Source organism: Camelus bactrianus, chromosome X (genome assembly GCF_048773025.1).
Source record: "Camelus bactrianus isolate YW-2024 breed Bactrian camel chromosome X, ASM4877302v1, whole genome shotgun sequence".
Lineage (NCBI taxonomy): Eukaryota > Metazoa > Chordata > Mammalia > Artiodactyla > Camelidae > Camelus > Camelus bactrianus.
Window position 1 is genome coordinate 84,171,832 of NC_133575.1, and position 19,967 is coordinate 84,191,798.

General features: G+C 43.1%; 2 protein-coding genes across 4 annotated transcripts in view; one reads left to right on the forward strand and one right to left on the reverse strand.

Annotated features, from left to right (window-relative positions):
- Nucleotides 1–1,046: 1,046 nt before the first annotated feature.
- On the reverse strand, nt 1,047–1,529 carry NCBP2L (nuclear cap binding protein subunit 2 like). Its single transcript, XM_045509999.2, is given in 3 exon segments — nt 1,047–1,222; nt 1,225–1,297; nt 1,299–1,529. Coding segments are annotated over 3 exon segments (480 nt in total).
- A 15,711-nt stretch (nt 1,530–17,240) lies between these two features.
- TSC22D3 (TSC22 domain family member 3) overlaps nt 17,241–19,967 on the forward strand; it is a 59,669-nt gene continuing 56,942 nt past the window's right edge. Inside the window, exons 1-2 of one of the 3 annotated variants that reach the window (XM_074359873.1) lie at nt 17,241–17,256; nt 18,796–19,221. In XM_074359873.1, the coding sequence (XP_074215974.1) occupies nt 18,902–19,221 (320 nt within the window). In that variant the 5' untranslated portion in view covers nt 17,241–17,256; nt 18,796–18,901. Of the gene's footprint in view, nt 17,257–17,994; nt 18,160–18,351; nt 18,537–18,795; nt 19,222–19,967 lie in introns of those variants that run through there. The other 2 variants (XM_010946115.3, XM_074359874.1) reach the window with 2 other exon arrangements.

Consider the following 19,967-nt stretch of genomic DNA (forward strand, 5'->3'; position numbering starts at 1 on the left):
CACTGTGCACCTCTGACTTTATTAATAATGATCATCACAGGATTGTAAACCTCTGATTGGCTTAAGCCTGGATTCCTAAGCCAATCACCAGCAAGAGAGAGGGAATTGCCATAACTAATTCACACTACTGATAGTGGCTAAGCTTTCTGGGCCCCAGAAGGAAAATGATCGTGGCATGGAGCAGAGCCTCCAGGCAATCAGCAATGGAAATGTAGTGTGAGGAATGGAGTTTAGCGATTTCTAGCCACTAAGGCTTTGGGGGTTGTTTGTTATTACAGCATAACCTAACCCATGTTATGTAACAATAGAAAAGGTGAGTAAAGAGTTATAAAGTATATTGAGAAGATGGAGAGAAGAGGGGTGCAAATGGGGGTGTGAGTGAGCCAAACCCTCATCTATAAAAGCAGAGTCAGTAGATGATATTTAAAATGAAAATAAATAATATAAGCAGTCATGTTATTTAGAAATATGGAGGAAACTACCAGGAAAAAACCTGCTAAAATAATTGAAAGTTATTGCCCAGGGAATAGGCCTTGGGGTAGGAAGAGGTGGGGCAGGATGATTTTTGCTTTCATCGTAAACTCTTCCAGGTTTTTTTAATAGTTTAAAAAATGTGCTTGTATTCTTTTGATGATTTTATTTAAATTTCTAATTATTTGACTTTTTATTTTATGCAAAATCTAAAAAATTGATCATTGTAGGCCCTAGGAACATGGTCATAAAATCCAACTGAAGTCTTCCTGAAAGGGAAGTTGTGCTTTGGTTGACTCATATCTCACATATCTAATTTATTTCTGAAGAACACTTCCCTGTTGACCACCTGATGGTCAAACTGATAATCTGACAATCAGCTTCAAAATTAAGACAAGAACATTTTTTTTTGTTCTTGTTTGTGCCATTTAATAATGTTTCAAAGAGAAAAATACATTACAAAGGTTTCTGATAAGCAAGTACAATAATTTAAATTTCTTATGAAATGGGCTATTTGCTGACCTGGTGTTGTTCTTTAATAGACTTACTGAAGGGTCAGAGCTGCAAGCTTTTCCCTAGCAGATTCCTCTCCTACCACAGGCCTGAGCCTGTCTTCCAAAGCCTCCTCTACCAGTATCAAAGTCTTCACGAAACTCATCTCTGACCTGGCCCCCAGATGGGCCACAATCATATTGTCTGCCCTCTCTAAAGCCTAGACCCCAATTTGTGCAGATAATATAGTCATTAAATGGGTCCCATTTAGGAATCGCATGGCATTTTGGGCATCAGCTCTGTTATGGTATTCTATAAAACAAAAAACACATGTCATTTTTTTTTATTTTATCCAGGCCCATAAATACAGCCTTGACATCACTGCATCTGCTAAAGACCTCGAATATTTGCTCTTCAGTTGTATAAAAGGAAAGATTCCCCACATAAAGTGTGGACCTTTCCATCAATAATTTTTCATACTTATTGTTGCCACTAAACTGCTGGTCCCGGTACTCACTCAGCACTAGGGATGAATCACTGCACAGAATTCTCAGGTCGTTGGACATAGTGCCCAGTAGGCACTGTGAGGGCAGCAGTTCCCGATCCAGCTTAGCAGCAGTGACACCAGCAAAGAAACCCTAAATTAAATTGTTAAAAAGAAGTAAAGTTACAAGAAGGGAAACAGAAATATAAACCTGTGTCTATTTAAAGAAGTTTGTGCCCAGATGCATAGACAACTCAGCTCTTGACCATGAGGATCACATCAAGGCAAATGCAAAATGGAAAGTTCCAAGCCCCACGGACTTGGTCATAAAATCCAATTTTGCAAGTCTTCCTGAAAGGGAAGTTACTCTGCCTTTGGTTGACTCATCTCTTACAGACTTCATCTATTACCAAAGAATACATTTAATAACAGTCTGCTCTTGGAAAATACGGCATGAAACAGTAAAATGGATCAAATTTTCATGAAGCACTGCCACCATCCCTGATCAAGGACTAGACATCAGATAAATTGCATACATAATCGGAGTCAAACACAAATATAGTTGTGACATGCTCTCTCATAATTTAAAGTAATAAATTTGTGACTCAAGTCTATAGTATGGAAACCAATGTATTGTATTGTTAGGTTAAGCAAAGAGTCCCTATACTATTAAGTATACAAGTAGCTCTATAAAAATGAAACTTGTCTGGCATCATAAATCTGACTCAAATCAAGATTAGATTTTATTAACACTAATTCCACTTGTCACCTCAGACTTTAGAAAGGCTTTTATTTAATTGTTTGGATATTCCAAGTCTCTTTTTAAAACCCTTTCAGAGAATTTTAACTAATGACCTTTTCCCCCTTTACTAAATTTCCCTACTGCAGTCAAAGGCATTAAAAATGATTCCACTGGTCTTAGCTACACTGAAAAAATTTGAGAAAAATGTGGATTAGTTCACCCCACCCTACCATCTCCTATTGTGCAATGGTTCTCAAATTTTAGTGTGAAAGAGGTAACTAGAGAGTGAGATTGAAATGCAGATTCTTGAAGCCCACCCTTAGGAGATTCTGACTCAGCACTTCTAGAGCAAGATCTAAGAACTGACATTTAACATTTAACCTGCACCTCTCGGTGATCCAGATGCAAGTGGTCCAAGGACCACACTTGGAGAAACTCTGCTGAGGAAAAGTGCATTCTCGTAACAAACCTTTCATGAGCACTCTTTATTTGCTAGGCACTATGCTAAGTGCTATGAATGCAACAATGAAAAAAACACAGTGAAAGTATGATTTTCAGAAATTATTGGATCCCCAGCACCTAGCATGAATGATGACTTGCACACACAGTAGACATGCAATAAATATCTGTTCAATGAAAGAACACATGAGTTCAGAATTGGGTGACGAAGCCAGACAGGTAAAGAAGAAAACACAATCTGGTGTGACCAATACTATTTTAGCAATATACATAGGGAAAGGAAGAAGGGAACTAACATTTCTTGAGCATCTACTTGGTGTTGGACACTGTGTGCACTTTCCACTATTTCACACAGGAAGAGAAACAGTTACCCAGTTTGGGGGCACCAGAGATGGCATCCAGAGAAGGGGCTGTGTGCACTGATTTTCAAACGACAAGGAGGATGTGTGTGTGTGTGTGTGTGTGTGTGTGTGTGTGTGTGTGTGTGTGTGTGTGTGTTTGGAGGGAGGATGTAGAAATTTAGAGAATGGGCCACACAGAGAAAATATGTACCAGGGCAGAACACAAAGAAAAATAAAAGCATAGAAAGCAGAAATGGAAGCCTAAATAAAACCAGGTGCAAATGACAGCGCTATACAATTCAAAGTAATGAAAATGAGGGGCCCTGCCTATTTAGATGTCATTTGAAGAGTAGTAGGAAGTCTTCTGCCCAAAAATCATCTTCCTGACAGTCTGTCAATGATGTCTGAAAATCTGCCGCTGGAAACTCATTACTTTGAGTCACTGACAAATTGCCCTGTTAAAAAACAAATTTCCCTCCCAGATCTCATTTCCTTTTTTTTTTTTTTGGATCTGGTTGGTTACTAGATTGGCAGATCAGAGAATGTGATAGCTATCATGGATTTCATTTATTCAGGCACTGGCCAAAGTTTTCCATAATTTCCTTGTAGATGAGATGGCAAAATATAGGCTGGGAGCTCCAGCTGTTTGTTGAGATGAGTCTGTAACTAGTTGAACAAACGAATGGTTTGGTGTCAGACTAGAAGGGAGGTTCTAGGAGTGAGCCAAAAAGCTCTATTCTTGGCTGTGTCTGGTTCAGCTCATTTATAATTTTGGCTTACTACAGACAAGAGCTTTTAAAATGGTCAGAGCAGTCCAAAGATGGAATGGGCTGCCTTGGGGGAGCAATGAGCACTAGGCACTGAGGAGTTCAAGCCAACCTTGGAGAAGCACTTGCCTGGTAGTCAAGCAGTGGACTTTCAGCCAGTGTTGTGTTATGAAACAAGCATAAATTTTGAAGTCAAAAGACCTCAGTTCAAATCTCAGCTTTTACTAGCAATGTGACCCTGAGCAAAGTACTTAACCATATTGACTTCAATATCCTCATCTGTAAACTGGGGATCAAAGTACCTACCCTGCAGCAAATGCTGTGACAGTGTCATATGTAAAAACACCTAGTGCAGTACTTAACACACTGAGATGTTCCTAAAACAGCAGTATTAGACAAATTATTCCAATACTGTGATTCAGTGACTCAGAATAGGACACATAAATACATATCACATCTGCCAATGACACAGAGATAGGAGAGACTTTGAACAGATCTGGGCAGTCTTGGATGATGCTGAACCAAAACTGACAGGGTGATGGATGATACTTAGGAATAAATGTGAAGTATCACTTTTAGATTCCACACATGGCTAAAAAACAGAGTGAAGGCAATCTGGAAAAAACACAGGCTTGAGAGCCATGTTTTATAATGGGGGCATCCCAGATTTCATTCATTTCTTCACTCATTTCTTCTTTTATTCAATAAACATTTATGGAGCACTGTGCTAGATTCTAGGGAAATAAGAAATGAGGTGCAGCCCCTGCCCCTGAGGAGCTGATAACCTGGGGAAATAGACCACTTACAAGATAAATTACAACCCAATGTTATTATTTTGCTTACAGGAGCACATTCTAGGCCCAGAGGTAACACAGAGAAGGAAGAGAAAACTACAGAGGGGGAATTCAAAGGGGAAGACAACTTTCTAAAGGACATGATCTCCAAGTCTTTTTTTTTAAATGATTGCATTGTATTTATTTTTTGAGTCACCAATTCAGATTTGTGGCACAAAATAGAAAATGTATGAAAAGATCTGCAAAGAAAGTCTGCCTTCCACCCATGTGCCCTAACCACCCAGCTCTCTGCAGAGGCAAATCACTGTCACTGGTTTCTTGTATATCTATCCAGAGATACACCAAGTCCAATTTTGAAAACTGAACAAGGGTTTGACTAGAAAACAAGGGGTCATTCTAGGCAGCGAGAACAGTGTGTACAAAAGCATGGGGGCATAATGGTGTGTTCTGTTTGACATTAGTTGGGCAAGAAGATAAGGAAAGGATTATAGAAGATAAGACTAGAAGGGTAGTCAGGGTCAGGTTGCAAAAGGCCTTGTAAGACACGTGGAGCCATTTGGACTGTTCTGGTAAGCAGTGGGGAGCCATGCTATAGTGCTTGAAGCAAAGGAGTGATGTGATCCAATTTGCATTACAGAAAACTCATTCTAGCACCAATATGGAGAACAGATTAAAAGGGAGTGGGCCAAGAGTCAGGGAGACCATTTAAGAAGCTATTTTAGTAGTTTAAAAAAAGAGATGATGGAGAATCTGTACTAACACAATGTAGTAGCATAAAGAAAAGACATACCAAATAGATAGTTAGAAGATGGACTTAATAGGTCTTGGTAACTGGTTGAATGAAGAGTCTAGGATGACTCCTAAGATTCAGGTCTGGACAGCTGTGTGGCTAGAGTTCTGCATCACCAAAATGGTACTAATAGGGTAGATAGAGGAGAAGGAGCAGATTTGAAAAGGAAGTTGAATTTGTGACACACTGAATTTGGTTTTGAGATACCCGTGGGACACATGTCCCACACGTTTGGTTGCAATTGAGTATCCAGGCTTGGAGCTTACAAGAGAGATCTGGAGAGAAAAAAAGGAGAGAGATCTAGGACTATAGATACAGAGAAGGGAGTCAATAGCACAGCAGATAAAACCATGGGGTTGGATGAGATGATCTAGGGGAAAGGTATAGAATGAGAAAAATCTTGGGAAGGACCAGCATTTAAGGGGTGGCAGAGAAAGAGTCCACAAAGGAGCATAAAAAGGAGTAACTAGAGAGGAGTGAGTAGAATCAGGAGAGGAGCAGCATCACCAAGGACAAGGAGTAGGCATTTTTAAGAGAGGCATGAGGACAGAAGTGGCATGAGAGTGAGATGTTAAATGCAGCAGGGAGATGTCTAGTAAAACAAAGACTTAAAATTGTTCGTCGGATTTGGCAATCAGGATGTCATTGGTTTCCTTAACAAGAGCAGTAACAGTGGTATTCTGGGGTCAGAAAAGCCAGACTGGAGGCGGGGGGAGGGTGAGGTTACTGGGTTTTGAATGGAAGATGAGGAAATGGAGACAATGAGTGTAGACTACTCTTTTGAAAAGCTTCTGTGATAGTGGAAGAAAAGAAATAGGGTGAACATCAGAGTCAAAGGAGAGGTTTGTTTGCTTCTTTTTTTTAATAGGAGAAAGTTGTGTATATCTAAACACTGATAGGAAGCAGCCAGTAAAAAGAGAAAAGATAATTGAAGATACAGAAGAGAGAGGGGATAACTGATGAAGAAAGGTCCCCAAGGAGGTAGGAGGGTATGGATCCCAAAGCATAGAAGTAGTTCCTGCAAGACAAGAAGAAAGGGGGTTAGGACAAGCAGGCATACAGCTATGTGGCAGGGTTGGGTAAAGGCAGGAAATTGAAAGTGAGCATCTGATGCCCTATATTTGCATACTGGAATAAGAGGGGAGGTCATCTGCTGAGAATAAAGTGGATCATGGGCATAGAGTTGGTGAAGTGGAGTGGAGGTGAAAATGATTGAAAGGATGAAACTTGTAGATGGGTCATTTATAGGGACATTAAAGTCACTCAGGATGGGGGCCAGAGTTGGGGAGATTCTAAGTGAAGTGCCAAGGTCTTCAATGAGTAAGAGAGCTGGAGGAGAGTAGATAACAGGATTGGAAGAAGGTAGCTCTTCAATTTCCTGGCCCCATGGGGTAAGAGAGAACAGAGAACCTCTACCACTGAACTTTGGGGAGGCTGCTTAGCAGATGCTAAGTATCTGACCCAAAGTAGGTGCTCAATAAAGGTGAAGAAGTGACTTTTTAAAGCCAACACTATTGTAAAATCACATTAGAAGATCATCAGAAGGAACAGTCGTAATGTACTCAGCACTGGTCAACCATGCATGGTACCATACATGGTACATCCATTTTTAGGTACCTTATTTTAAAGTGAAAAACATTTATAAACTCTAGTGAGCTGATTAGGAATTAGGCATATTTAATTTAGCAAAGAGATGGCTAACCTTTAAAGGAGGATATGACAGGCGTCATGATACATTTGAAGGGTAATTTTTGCTCCATATGGTAAAAGTAAGATTAATGGATAGAAGATACAAGAAGATTGCAAAACTCTTTCTGCACAGTTTTTCTTTCATCCAATGATAAGATGTGAACTTACCTAGCATATTCAAGTGGAAGCCGGATGAACACCTACCTGCAAAGGGAGTTAGAAAGGCCACAGTTAGAAGATGGGAAAGCAATGGAGTTGTTGTGGGCCACAGATCATCAAGTTGATCTGTAGACACTGTGAGAGACTATTTCCTACTTTATAAAGTGGAGCTTGGCTAGAAGAGAAGGCCCTCCCTGACTCTTCCTAGTGGGGAAGAATGAGTCAGAGCATCTAAAAATAGAAGAAAAACTTGAAGAATGGCTCAAAATGATCACAGTCAAAATCCTAACAGGAGGGAGGAGAGAAGGTGGCAAGATAAAACAAATAACCTTCCTGGTAACTAATTTTGCTGGCCTTCTGGAATTAGCAGAAGGACTCTGAGAAGAACCTTTTCAATGTCTGCCTTAAATAAATGCCTGGTAATGATTTCAACTATGCGGAAGAAATAAAGATTTGAAACTCTTTAAGAAGCCAGGCTGTTTCCTGCTCCAGATGAAGGCAGTAGCTCTGAGAAAGGAAGTTAGAAAGAGCTGGGACAGCAGTGTTACATGCCTCAACTTTCTAAGACAGTTCCTAGTAGTAGAGAGAAAACTGAGCAGCTGTGGAGGCCTGGACCTTTGTGCCAAGAGCAACTAATACTTGACTGAGGCTGCTTAGAGCTCAGAATGGTAGAAGATGTTCCTACATCTTAAACACCTGTATTTAGATAAACAACAAGTTTCTTCTGTATGGCACGGGAAACCATATTCAGTATCTTGTAGTAACCTATAATGAAAATGAATATGAAAACAAATAAATGTATGAATATGTGTGACTGAAACATGGTGCACACCAGATATTGACACAGTGTAAACTGACTATACTTCAATAAAAAAAATTAAACAGACAAAAAAAACCCACCAGTATTTAAAAAGCAGTTGAGCATCATTTGAAACAGACAGACCCGAAACAGAGACAATGGCCTAGGACAGACTACAGGAGAAAAGAGAATAATGAGTGATTGTTTAATATAGAAGCTGATCTTGATTGAATTAGGAACGAGGAATTAATGATGCTTAACTTTTTGTTTGTTTGTTTATCATTTGCACTATATGGCCTTGCAATTCAAAGTGTTGCCTGTGGACAGACAGGAAGAGCACCACTTGAGAGTTTGTTACGAATGCAGAAGCTCGGGCCCCTCCCCAGACCTGCTGAATAACCTGCATTTTAACAAGTGTCAGGTGATTTTTATGCACAGTCCAGTTTGAGTAGCTAGTTTCTTATTTGAACTTTTGCCTAGCAAAACTCCCTCTCCCTTCCTCCTTCCTTTTCTCCCTCCCTCCACCTCCCTTGATTCCTCTGAGTAGTACTCATGACATATCCAGATCAGGAAAAGAAAAGAGTGTCCAGGTAACACATTGTAAGCACGGCTTTAATAAAAAACAAAAAGTCCTACTGTATAGCACAGGGAACTATTTTCAATACCTTGTAATAGCCTATAGTGAAAAAGAATATGAAAAAATATATATATATATATTTATATATATATATATATATATATAGACAAAACTGAATCACTATGCTGTACACTAGAAACTAACACAACATTGTAAATCAACTATACTTCAATTTTAAAAAAATAAATAAAGCACAGGTTTGAGGAGAGCAAAACCACTGACTTGCTTGCCCATCATACTGTGTAAATAACTTTCATCAAGCTTTTCTGAACTTTTCTGAGCTTCAGTCCCCTCATCTGTAAAATACAGGTCACTGGAGAATTTGCCTCACAGTGCTGTTGTGCAGGTGAAATAAGGGGAAATTGTGTAAACTGTCTAGCATGGTGCCTGACACACAGTAGGTGCTCAGTATAGAGCAGTCATTATTATTGAGAGCCATCCATTTCCAAGTGAAGTTAGAAATTATAGAGAGCTAGTGTGGCCTTCCAAAGTCCCTGAAAGTCCCCTTGAGAGCCTCCATGAAAACCCCATCTACCTCATCCAAGTCAACCTCCCTGCTTCCAGCATCAGCCAGCAGTCAAGCTAAAGCATTTCTTATTCCCTTGGACTGTCTTCCTGTTTTTGCTGAATTAGTCAGATTTTCTACTATTTCATTGCAAATGGCCCACAGTTCTGGTACATTAAAGTTAAAAAAAAAAAAACTTTTGTGGGCTGGCCTGGAAATGTAACTACCATTTATAACAATTTTTTTTCTCCTATGGAAAAATGCATATCACCTTCCAAACAGTTGACTTCAGAGTGAACTTTGAGATCTCAGTCTGTGTACAAGTTGGAGGGTGCCTATATGTCAACATGTGGAGTGGTAACAAAGGGCTAGATAAACCGAGTCCAGAATTCCAGAGGTGGCTGAAAGGTAAATGAAAATGCTCCAAGGAGTGGAAATTAGGGCAAATAGATCAATCTGAGGGCACAGTCAAGATCTAGAAAGCTAATACAGGACATACACCTCAGGAAGGATATTAAAAGAGGGCAGCAACAACAACACAAACCATTTTTCTGCTAGATTAGGTCCGGGGCCCCTAATCAGTAGCTTGGGTTCTACAAATAATATCAAGGCCTCACAAGCTATCTCTGCAAGGTGGTTACCCTCCTCCTGCCTTGCTCTCTGTAATTTGTCTGAGTTCTCAGTTCAGAGAAGAAGGGGAAAGCAGCGTCCCTGCCCCCATTCTCCTCACCCCCACACCCTGACAGCCAGCCCCCAGGTTCAGCTGGCTTCCTTCTGCCCTTAACCTCCTTCTTTCAAGAGGAGATGAAAGCTTCAAGAAAATACAACACAGTTTTTCCTGACAAGCAGAGGGAACACTCCTGTATTGGATAAAATGAGATGACTGGTGAAAACAGGATCCCCAGGATGGAGAGAGGTGCAAACTTAGTAACAAAGGACCATGGGAAAAGCAAAGGACTTTCGTGTCTTTTCACTGAAGTCTTTAGCAAGAAGATTGGTTATATCCAGGGGAACTCTGGGTTAACAGGGCAGCAACCTAGCAATGTCTGATACCCACCATTGACAAATGCCCATTCCAGTATCTATGAAACTCTGCAAAAGCACCAAGAGTTGCACTAGCTGGGTAAACTGGGGGAAACTGAGCATCAGCTGCTAGTGGCACAGGAAGAGCTGGCTGTTGTGGGGAGATGGGGTTGGACTGAGGACCATACTTGTGGCCTACATGCACTCTACCCTCTGATCCAGATAGTAAGAGTGCTCAAGAAAGAGGGGGAGGGCTTTTGATTCACTTCTACCAGCTCGTTTTCAGTTTAGCAATATAGGGGCTGTACTGATCAGAAAACCAGACTATTCCTTTAGTGCACAAAAATATCTTCCGAGGCAACCACTGTTTGGCTCCACTTCTTCCACTGTCAGCTCTTCTCTTTTCTATATGATTTTGGAGACTACAACTTGAGCACACCACATGGCTAGTGATGGTGGTAGTGGTGGCTGGACCAGAGGTTGTTATTAAAAACAAAATCTCCAAACATAAGTATGCTTGGAGACATCACATCTGAAATAACGTAACAGGACAAATTAATTGCATAGTCAGACTGTCCAGAAGATCAGAGACAGAAGATTCCATCCCAGTCCACAAGAACCTAAAAATAATAAAACCACCACCACCAGCACTATCTACTACCATCATTTACTGTGCACTTATTGTGTACCAGGCAATATCTTAAGTACTTTTCATGCATTGTCTCATTTATTCCTCACAGCAACACAAGTTGTCGTTCCAGATTATTTGAAAAGGTCAGGTAGTAATAATGACATCTAACATTTATTGAGCCCTTACTACGTGCTAGGCACTAAGTGTTTTACATCCACTATCTCAACAAGGCACTGGAACATGGGCTCACCCTTCCCAATTTATCCTTCAAGGCTCAGTTCAGGCATCACCTCTCCCAGGAAGTCTTCCTTGACCACTCTCAATCTGGGTTAGGTACACCTACTCTGCATTCCTTCCATTACCACCCTGTGTTTCCTTCTATCACAACTTTATCTCATAACACACACATACATACACACACATATGCACTCACTCAAATACCCAACTATGAGTTGCAGAAGAAAACACTGTAGATATTAAGATGCAATAATACATGACCTCCAGGGGAGCTCTAATGTGAAAAGATACATGTACCCCAATATTCATAGCAGCACTATTTACAATAGCCAAGACATGGAAACAGCCTAAATGTCCATCAACAGATGACTGGATAAAGAAGATGTGGTATATTTATACAATGGAATACTATTCAGCCATAAAAACCGAGAACATAATGCCATTTGCAGCAACATGGATGTTCCTGGAGAATGTAATTCTAAGTGAAGTAAGCCAGAAAGAGAAAGAAAAATACCATATGAGATCACTCATATGTGGAATCTAAAAAAAAAAGAAAAAGAAAAAGAACATAAATACAAAACAGAAATAGACTCATAGACATAGAATACAAAATTGTGGTTGCCAAGGATGGGGGTGGGAATGGATAGACTGGGATTTCAAAATTTGTGGATACTGACAGGCGTGTGTAGAATAGATAAACAAGATTATGCAGTATAGCACAGGGAAATATATACAAGACCTTGTGGTAGCTCACAGTGAAAAAAAATGTGACAATGAATATATGTATGTTCATGTATAACTGAAAACTTGTGCTCTATACTGGAATTTGACACAACATTGTAAAATGACTATAACTCAATAAAAAAGAATTTTTTAAAAATGAAAAAAAAACATGACCTCCAGAAAACAGTTGTATAGAGAGGCTGAGATAAAAGTTACTCTGGCAGAATGGGGGGTGAATTTTGAGGCTTCTTCATATCATCCTGCACTAGCAATTTTCTAAAATAATCTAGTATTATCTTCATAGTAAAAAATCTTGAATTTGTATAAATAAAACATACTGATTTTTTTTGGCAAATGATAAAATTAGAAAGTCTCTCTCTCTCCCTCTTTTCCCCTCACCCACCCCAATCCCACCTCCTCTTTAGAGGTAACCACTATCAATAATGTAGTTGGAATCCTTCCACAGGCAAATATATTTTAATTTAAGCAAGAGAAAGATGTGTCGATTCTGAATAGAGTAAATTCTAATTGTAATAGAAGGATGGAAAACCAAACTATAGTAAAATAAATCAGCATTTAAATACGATCTAGAAAAATTAGAGATTCTTGAGTACTGGGGTCTTATACTACTGCTACTACTCCTATGCTGACTGCTACTATTTAAAAAATTACTATAATAGCCATTTATTGAGCTCTATAGAGAAGAGGAAAGTGACCCTCCATTGAGGTTAAGAAACCTAATACAAGTGCCCATTTCCATACCCTTCTATATAAATCCCTGTCACTTATACACAACCATATTCAAACATCCCATACACACACACACACACACACACACACAATATCCACACATAGGCAAAGCTCCATATAGAAATACATTCACAATCACAAAGACTCAAATAGCCAACATATATAGGATCTCATTTTTGTTTTTTTATTAACTCTACCTCACTGAAATCAGTTTAGTTAATGTTCTCTTGACACTTGCATATAAATTTCTACATTGTTATTTTGCATATAAAAAAACTAAAAGTAAGAAGGGATAGACATTGAGATCATCTGGTCCATCTCCCTAGCTGCAAACAGAGGTGTCTATACTCTTGGAGACCTCTGTCTACTTAATGATCCCTAAGGGTACTTTAAAATTTCTCCGTTTTCATCTCCATATTTCTCCTTCAATCAATCAACCAATATTTCCAGGTATTGTGCTAAGAACGTTTGTGGCTGGGAACCCAAAGCTGGCTGTCTATAAGAATCACCTGGGGGGGTCCTTTAACATAGTAGCTCTCTCGTCCCCACCCCAGACCTACTGAATCTGAATCCTTGTAGTCAGGATCTGTTATGGGTGATATTGTGCCCCCCTCAAAATCCATATGTTGAAATCCTAACCCCTAGTATTTCAGAATATGACTATTTGGAGATGGGATCTTTAAAGAGGTAATTAAGTTAAAACAAGGTTATTATGATGAACCCTAATCCAATATGACTGGTATCCTTATGAAAGGAGGCCATTTGGACATAGACATATACAGAGGGACAACCATGTGAAGACACGTGGAGAAGACGACCATCTACAAGGCTAGGAGAAGCCTCGGAAGAAAACAAGCCTGCCAACACCTTGATTTCAGACTTTTAGTTTCCAGAACTGTGAGAACATAAATTTCTGTCATTCTCTTCCACTTGCCAGCTCTATAACCTTGGAAAATTAATTCCATCTCTCTGAGAGCTGTAAAATAAGGCTACCTCATAGGCTTGCTATGAGGAATAAATGGAAAATGGTTGTAAAGCCTTTAGCACAGTGCCTTGCATACAGTAAAAGCTCATTCATGTTAGCTATTGTTATTAATACTATAAGGTGGTTGGTCTCAAACAGGGACTCTTAAAAATTCAGGGGATAAATATTACATCTGTATTTTCACCAGCCTCTAAGTAAAATTTAGATTTCCTTCCATTATAAATGCATAGAACAGATCACAGTAATATTAGCAGTACCTGTGAGTTTGTCACCAGTAGAAATCATAGTTTTATGTCACATTACTGTTATTAGCGGTGCATTTAAATATTTTTACACCCATCATTATTTTGAAGTTACCATGGTTATCAGAGATGCATCCAGATCTGGTTACTTACTACATTAATGACAAGTACTTACAACTACATAACAATTTTCTATTTTTAATATTTTGATAACTGCATTTCAATACAATTTATTTCCTTTGTAATCCTATGTATTTTATTTTATGAATCCAAAAACATTGTTCTGGGAGGAGGGTATAATTCAGTGGTAGAGTGTGTGCCAGGCATGCACGAGGTCCTGGGTTCAAACCCTAATACCTCCATTAAAAAATAAATACATAAATATAATCACCTCTCCCCCCTCACCAAAAAAAATAAAGTGATGTTATAAAAAAGAAAAAGAAAAAAAATTTTAAAAATTGTTCTGACAGGGGGTCTATAGGCTTTATTATTTTTTCAAACAGGTCCTTAGCACAAAAAGGGTTAAGGACCCCTCCGCTAGCAGGTTTTAAACTCTTACCAGATATGGCAGTCTACAAACCTGTGAACAATTATGAAAAGTTTCAGGAAGGATAGTCTGCTTTCCCCGTTAAGAAAGGTTAACGAAATTGAGTATCAGTGGTAGGGAAATGGGCTTGCCTAAAAATTACTGTGTGGCTTAACTTGAATCTAATTAGACTGTAAGTGCTTAGAAGGCAGCTTCCTATTCTCTAGAAACAGCCTCTCAGTGCCTTGCTTTCCTCATCTCTTAAGTGGGGGTGACTGTAGTATCTAACTCACAGGATTGTTGTGATAATTAAATTGGGTGATGCCATGTAAAGCACTTGCATAGTGCCTAGCACATGGTAGGCAGGTAATCAAAAATTCAGCTATTATAATATTAGTTATTATACCAGATTTGTCAATTTCCTTCCTGGTTCTCCACAGTACAAGTGAGTCTTTAAATATAGATTAGGCAGTAAATCATTGATTGCACTTTTTTTTGGAGTATGCATTCTTGAAACGGATGATATGCTTTGTAAATGTCTGATAAAACCATCACTAAAGAGTCACCTAATGGTTAAAGACATGAGCTTTGAAGTCAGAAAGCTGTGGGCTCAAACCTGAATGCTACTACTTCCTACTTATGTGACATGAGAACTTCTTTAACTTTCCCAAGCCCATCCCATCACTGGAATCATAGTAGCTACTTCATCGGATTGTTGTGAGGATTAAATGAGATGAGTTATGTGAAATGTACAGCTCTTAGCCTGACCTCATTTATAATAATTGCTAAATGAATGGCAAACTTGTGAAGTGGGAGGATTTCCTTAACGTTTCACACGAGGTCCCCTGAGACCTGGTCCCTAAATCCCTTTCCAGCCTTGACGGTCATCTCTCACATCTTATTCTTCAGTAACACCAACCTGCTTTGTAATCCACACCCAGCCCCCAGCATACATGCTGCAGTTCTCACCTCCAGGCCTCTGTTCTCTCCTCTCTCCCATCCCTCCTTTCAGGGCTGACGCCTCCTCCGCACTGCCATAGCAGTGCTCCCCACACACACACCCGGCCTCCATCATCACTTCCCATGTGTACTGTTTTTGTCTGTTTATGTATCTGTTTTTCCAACTAGACCATGAATTTCTGGGGGGCTTGGGCTGTGTCTTATTTATCTCTGAGTCCCCACTCACCCTGTACTTGGCACAGGGCAAGTGGAGAGTAGGTGACAGTTGATGATTCCATCTGAGAAAGTGGTATCCCTCCCCCTGCCGCATTTCTACTTCACCCAGAAAGCCACCAGCTTTGTCTGGAAGTGGCGCCCCCCTCTGCTCTCTGCATTTATACAAGAACATTTTGCTACTTGGAGCCTCTCCATCCAACATAATGTATGTTAGCAAAACAAGGCTTCACAGAGAGGAGCCAAGGAGGCCCTGCCCAGTCAGCCTTCCGGGGAAGGTATGCTATATGTTAATATAAGCTGGACTTGTATGCAAACACACAACCGCCTTCTGAACTCTATCTCTGAACTATCTCAATGTTCCTATATCTAAGTTATATTTGCTCTTGATCAGCCTGGATACAGTATGCAAAGCTGTACTGAATTATTAATGATACTACTTGCGAGCAAGGACTACAACAAGGGAAATGTCAAGGGGACAAAATCTGGAGTTCAATGGTACCAAATGCCAAGAAGGAAATACTTCCACCAGGGCCTCGTCCCAAGGTTATGCGCAAAGATAAGAGGACTCAGGCAAGTGTAGAGCAAAAGGCCCCAGCAGTTTTCAAAACACAACTTAAGTAAACATTTATGGAGCTAATATATTTTGTTATAATGTTTAACATAAAATAATTACAAACAAGAGGGAAAATCATAAACACTGTAATTAAAAAACAATTCAGTAGGCTGTAAGTCTACACAATGCATATGAAATTTCATATTCTACTACCTCCTCTGGCTTTTACCCAAGAGCATTAAAAAAAAAAAAAGACAACAATGAAGAAGAAAAGGGGAATTAACCCATAGAAAGGACTGGCTTTTTAGAGAACAAACAGCATCTTCAGCAGTCTGTGGGAACACAGGGACCGTACTCTCAGCTTTCCTGGTCTGGTCAGTGACCTCCCAAAGTCTCTTTCATCTCTGATTTTGGGATCATGTCAGGAGCCAGGGACAGATCTTGTTTGGGGTTTTCTGTTCCCTACAGCAGAGAGAGTACTGTCCTCCCTCCATTTCAGAAATTGCCAGGCCCCATATAAGATCCATAGGGACTTGGAAACAGGAGTTTGTTTGCTGCCCTTTGCTCCCAATCACCAGCCAATGCTTGTGACATATGGAGGGAATTTCAAATCTATGACACCCCGATCTACAGGCACTCGCGCAAGTGGAGCTCCACTAGAAAGAGGGTGGCTTTGCCCTGATGGCGTTCTGGCGTACAGCTTGGCTATGGGGCCTTCCTAGTGAAGATGTGCCTTCTCTTTCCTCCTGCTCTCAGGATCAGTGCAGTGTGAATTCCACTAGGAGGCACCCCTGGTGTCTGTGCAAGATCTAACTGACTCAAGCAGGAAATGTTCCACGCCTTAAACACAAGGTGGCAGTATATGCTGCTCTATTGCAAGGGCCATGGGCTTGTGAAAGAAACGAGCTGAAGGGGGGTGGGGAGTGCTGACAGAAACTGAAATCTATTTGAGTTTTCAGTGAAAACTGAACATCATGAATATTTTGAATTTTTTCAGGAACTAATAATTATTGAATCATAGGCATTCAAAGTATTCCAAGTCTTTAAGTCTTGAAATGCCCAGAACCCTACCACTTACCCACCCAGCACATCCCTACAACTCACAGAGCTGGGGTTTGACCCAGGGCACCAGCCCGCTGTGCTCTCCAGAAATCTGCCCTTTCACCTCAGCTCAGCTCCAGAGTCACTTTCTCCTCAGAGTCAAGAACCCCTCAGACCAAAGTTTCAGGATCCCCCTCCCTCAGTGCCTGTGAACATCCAATAACCACACCTCTTGAAAGGGTAAGGACAGAGATCACCTAAGGTGGCAGGTGGAGATCAGAAGAGAGGGGGGAGAGCAAGTTTGGAAAAATAAGTGAAGATATGGGAAGTGAGGAAGAAGGGAGAAAGCAGGAGAAAGCGGGAGTGAGGGAAGCGAAGGAAAAATAAAATGAAGAAAAAGAGGGGGGAAGAAAGAAGCCAAGGGAAGAAAAAGAGGAATGGGAGAGAAAAGGGGCAAAGGAGGAAATACAGAAACGGAGGAAAAGAAATAAGACAGGAGGTAAGAAAGAAAGAGAAAAGTGAGTCAAGAAAGAGGAAAAAAAAGGAAAAGAAAAATAAATGAGAGAAAGAATGGGAGAAGACGCGCGGAGAAGGAAGGCGGGGGGAGGGTGTGCCAGGGGGTGCAAATTGAGAAAAGAGAGGGAGCGGGTGCAACGAGAGGCGGGAAGCCTGCTGAGGAGCTGGCATTCCCGGAAGCCGGGACAGAGATCGGGTCAGATGGGGTTCAGGGAAGAGAGGGGAGAGCAAGTGGGGAGAGAGGGGACGATGAGTGCAAGGAGAAGAAGGGGACAAAACCCGAGGGGCGTTGGAGCGTGCTTCTGTGAGTTTTGTTTCAGACCCGTCTTGGGTCCTCCGGCTGCGCGCCAGGAGCTCTAACGCCTCAGGGGTAACCGCTCTCCCTGCTCCCCCCTCCCCTCCCCCGCTTCTCGAAGGCAGCGTCTCTCCTGTAGGGGGACCCGTCCGCGGTGACACGAGGCAGGTCGGCCCTCCTGCCGAGCTCGATACCCGGGTGGCGCGGTGGCCCTGGTCGGCGGTTCTCAGGGATTTCTGGCCGAGGATGCGCCAGGAGCGGCGAGAGAGCCCGAGTCCAGGGCGTGCGGAGGAAGGGAGAGCCGGGCCGGGCTGCCGGGAGCGCGGGCTAGGGTGCGAGCTGCCGTGCGGGGAGCGGGGGAGCGAGGGTGCGGGAGGGGGCGGGGCGGCGGGATGGAGGGCGGGGGCAGCACCGCGCCGGCTCCCGGGCGCGCGCCGGGGAGGCGGCGGACCCGCGTGGTCCGCCGGCCCCCCCCCCGGGGGTCATTTGCATGCTGTCACGGCCCCGCGCCGACTCCCGGGGCGCGCGGCTCGCCCGCTCGCTCACTTGCGCTCGGCTCCTGCCACCGCTCTGGCGGCGCAGCCCCGGGGAGTCCGCGAGCGGGCAAGCCAGCGAGCGGGAGAGGGAGGGAGGGAGCCCGGGAGGGAGGGAGCGAGGGCGCGCCCCGGCTCTCCCTCTGCCCCGCCGCCCGCCCTTCCTGCTGCCACAGGTCCGCCCCGGGCCCCGCTCTCACTTGGGAAACTTGGGACGGCGTTGGGGCCGCGTGTGGCACCTCAGGGGGGCGGCCCCGGCCTCGAGAGGAGGAGGAGGGGGGAGAGGAGGAGGAAGAGGAGGAAGTGAGCCCGAAGGATCCGCTCAGAGCTGTTTGTCCAGCTGTTGCTCTTCGCACCCCGAGCTGCGCAGCCAGAAGGGGGACGAGCCGAGGACAGCCGGCTTTCGGCGCTCATTTCCAACTCTTCTCCTCACAGTTTGTCTTTCCCAGACACCGTGGAGTCCCCTCAGGCCAGCCCAGCGGGCGCGCACCTGCCGGCCGCCCCTGACCTCGAAGGCCAGGCGGCCCCCGAGGCAGAGAAGATGGCCCGGCCCAAGACCGACTGCCGATCACCTGTCGGCCTCGACTGCTGCAACTGCTGCCTGGACCTGGCCCACCGGAGCGGGCTCCAGCGCGACAGCAGCGGGGACAACAACAACCCGGGCAGCCCCACCGTGAGCAACTTTCGGCAGCTGCAGGAGAAGCTGATCTTTGAGAACCTCAACACCGACAAGCTCAACAGCATAATGCGGCAGGATTCGCTAGAGCCCGTGCTGCGGGACCCCTGCTACCTGGTCAACGAGGGCATCTGCAACCGCAACATCGACCAGACCATGCTCTCCATCCTGCTCTTCTTCCACAGGTGAGTGACGGGAAATACGGAGGTGGGGCCACGGTCCCGGCTGGCACCCGCCTCTGCTGGACCCTCACCTCTGACAGAAGAGGCAGCCAGGAAGTCCACGAGGGGCGCTGAGGGGCTCGGGCTAACGGGCTGCCCTGACCAGACCCCGAGGCTACCTGGACTCCCGTGCGGCTAAGGGGAGGCCTGGCAGGTGGGAGCCCTGTTTTGAAAGGTGCCTGCAGACCCTTTCCTCGGGAGATGCTGGAGCCCTAGATGGTTTGAGGGTAGCTGGCGGCACTTTCTTCCCAAATGCCTGCATTTCTACAGCCACTTTGGATATTCTGCCGCGGGGTGCTCAAGGGGATCTGAGCATCTGAGTTCCTCCCTTATCAAAAGCCCATTTCTAAATATGCAAGCTATCAATGAAACAGCAAAGGTTTTTAAATTACTGAGTGGCCCTGACTGACAGGGAGGGCAAGCAAAATGTCAAGACAAGTTAAGCTGCTGTTGGGGCCGGGGAAGATGGGGAATAAGGAAAATCTGAGACCTGAGAGAATTTCTTGAAACTCTCCAAGGGGGGACACCTCCTCCACGGATCACAGCCTTCAATTTGGAGTGGTGGCTAAAAGCAGCCCCAAAGAGCATCCTAGGACAGGAGGATGGATGAATCCATGTCCTCTCAGGCGTGTGTTGGAGTGCGGGTCAGACTTTCTAGAAATCCTGCTGAAGGGCAAGGAGGGCAGTGGGAAGGGGAGAAACATAGTGGG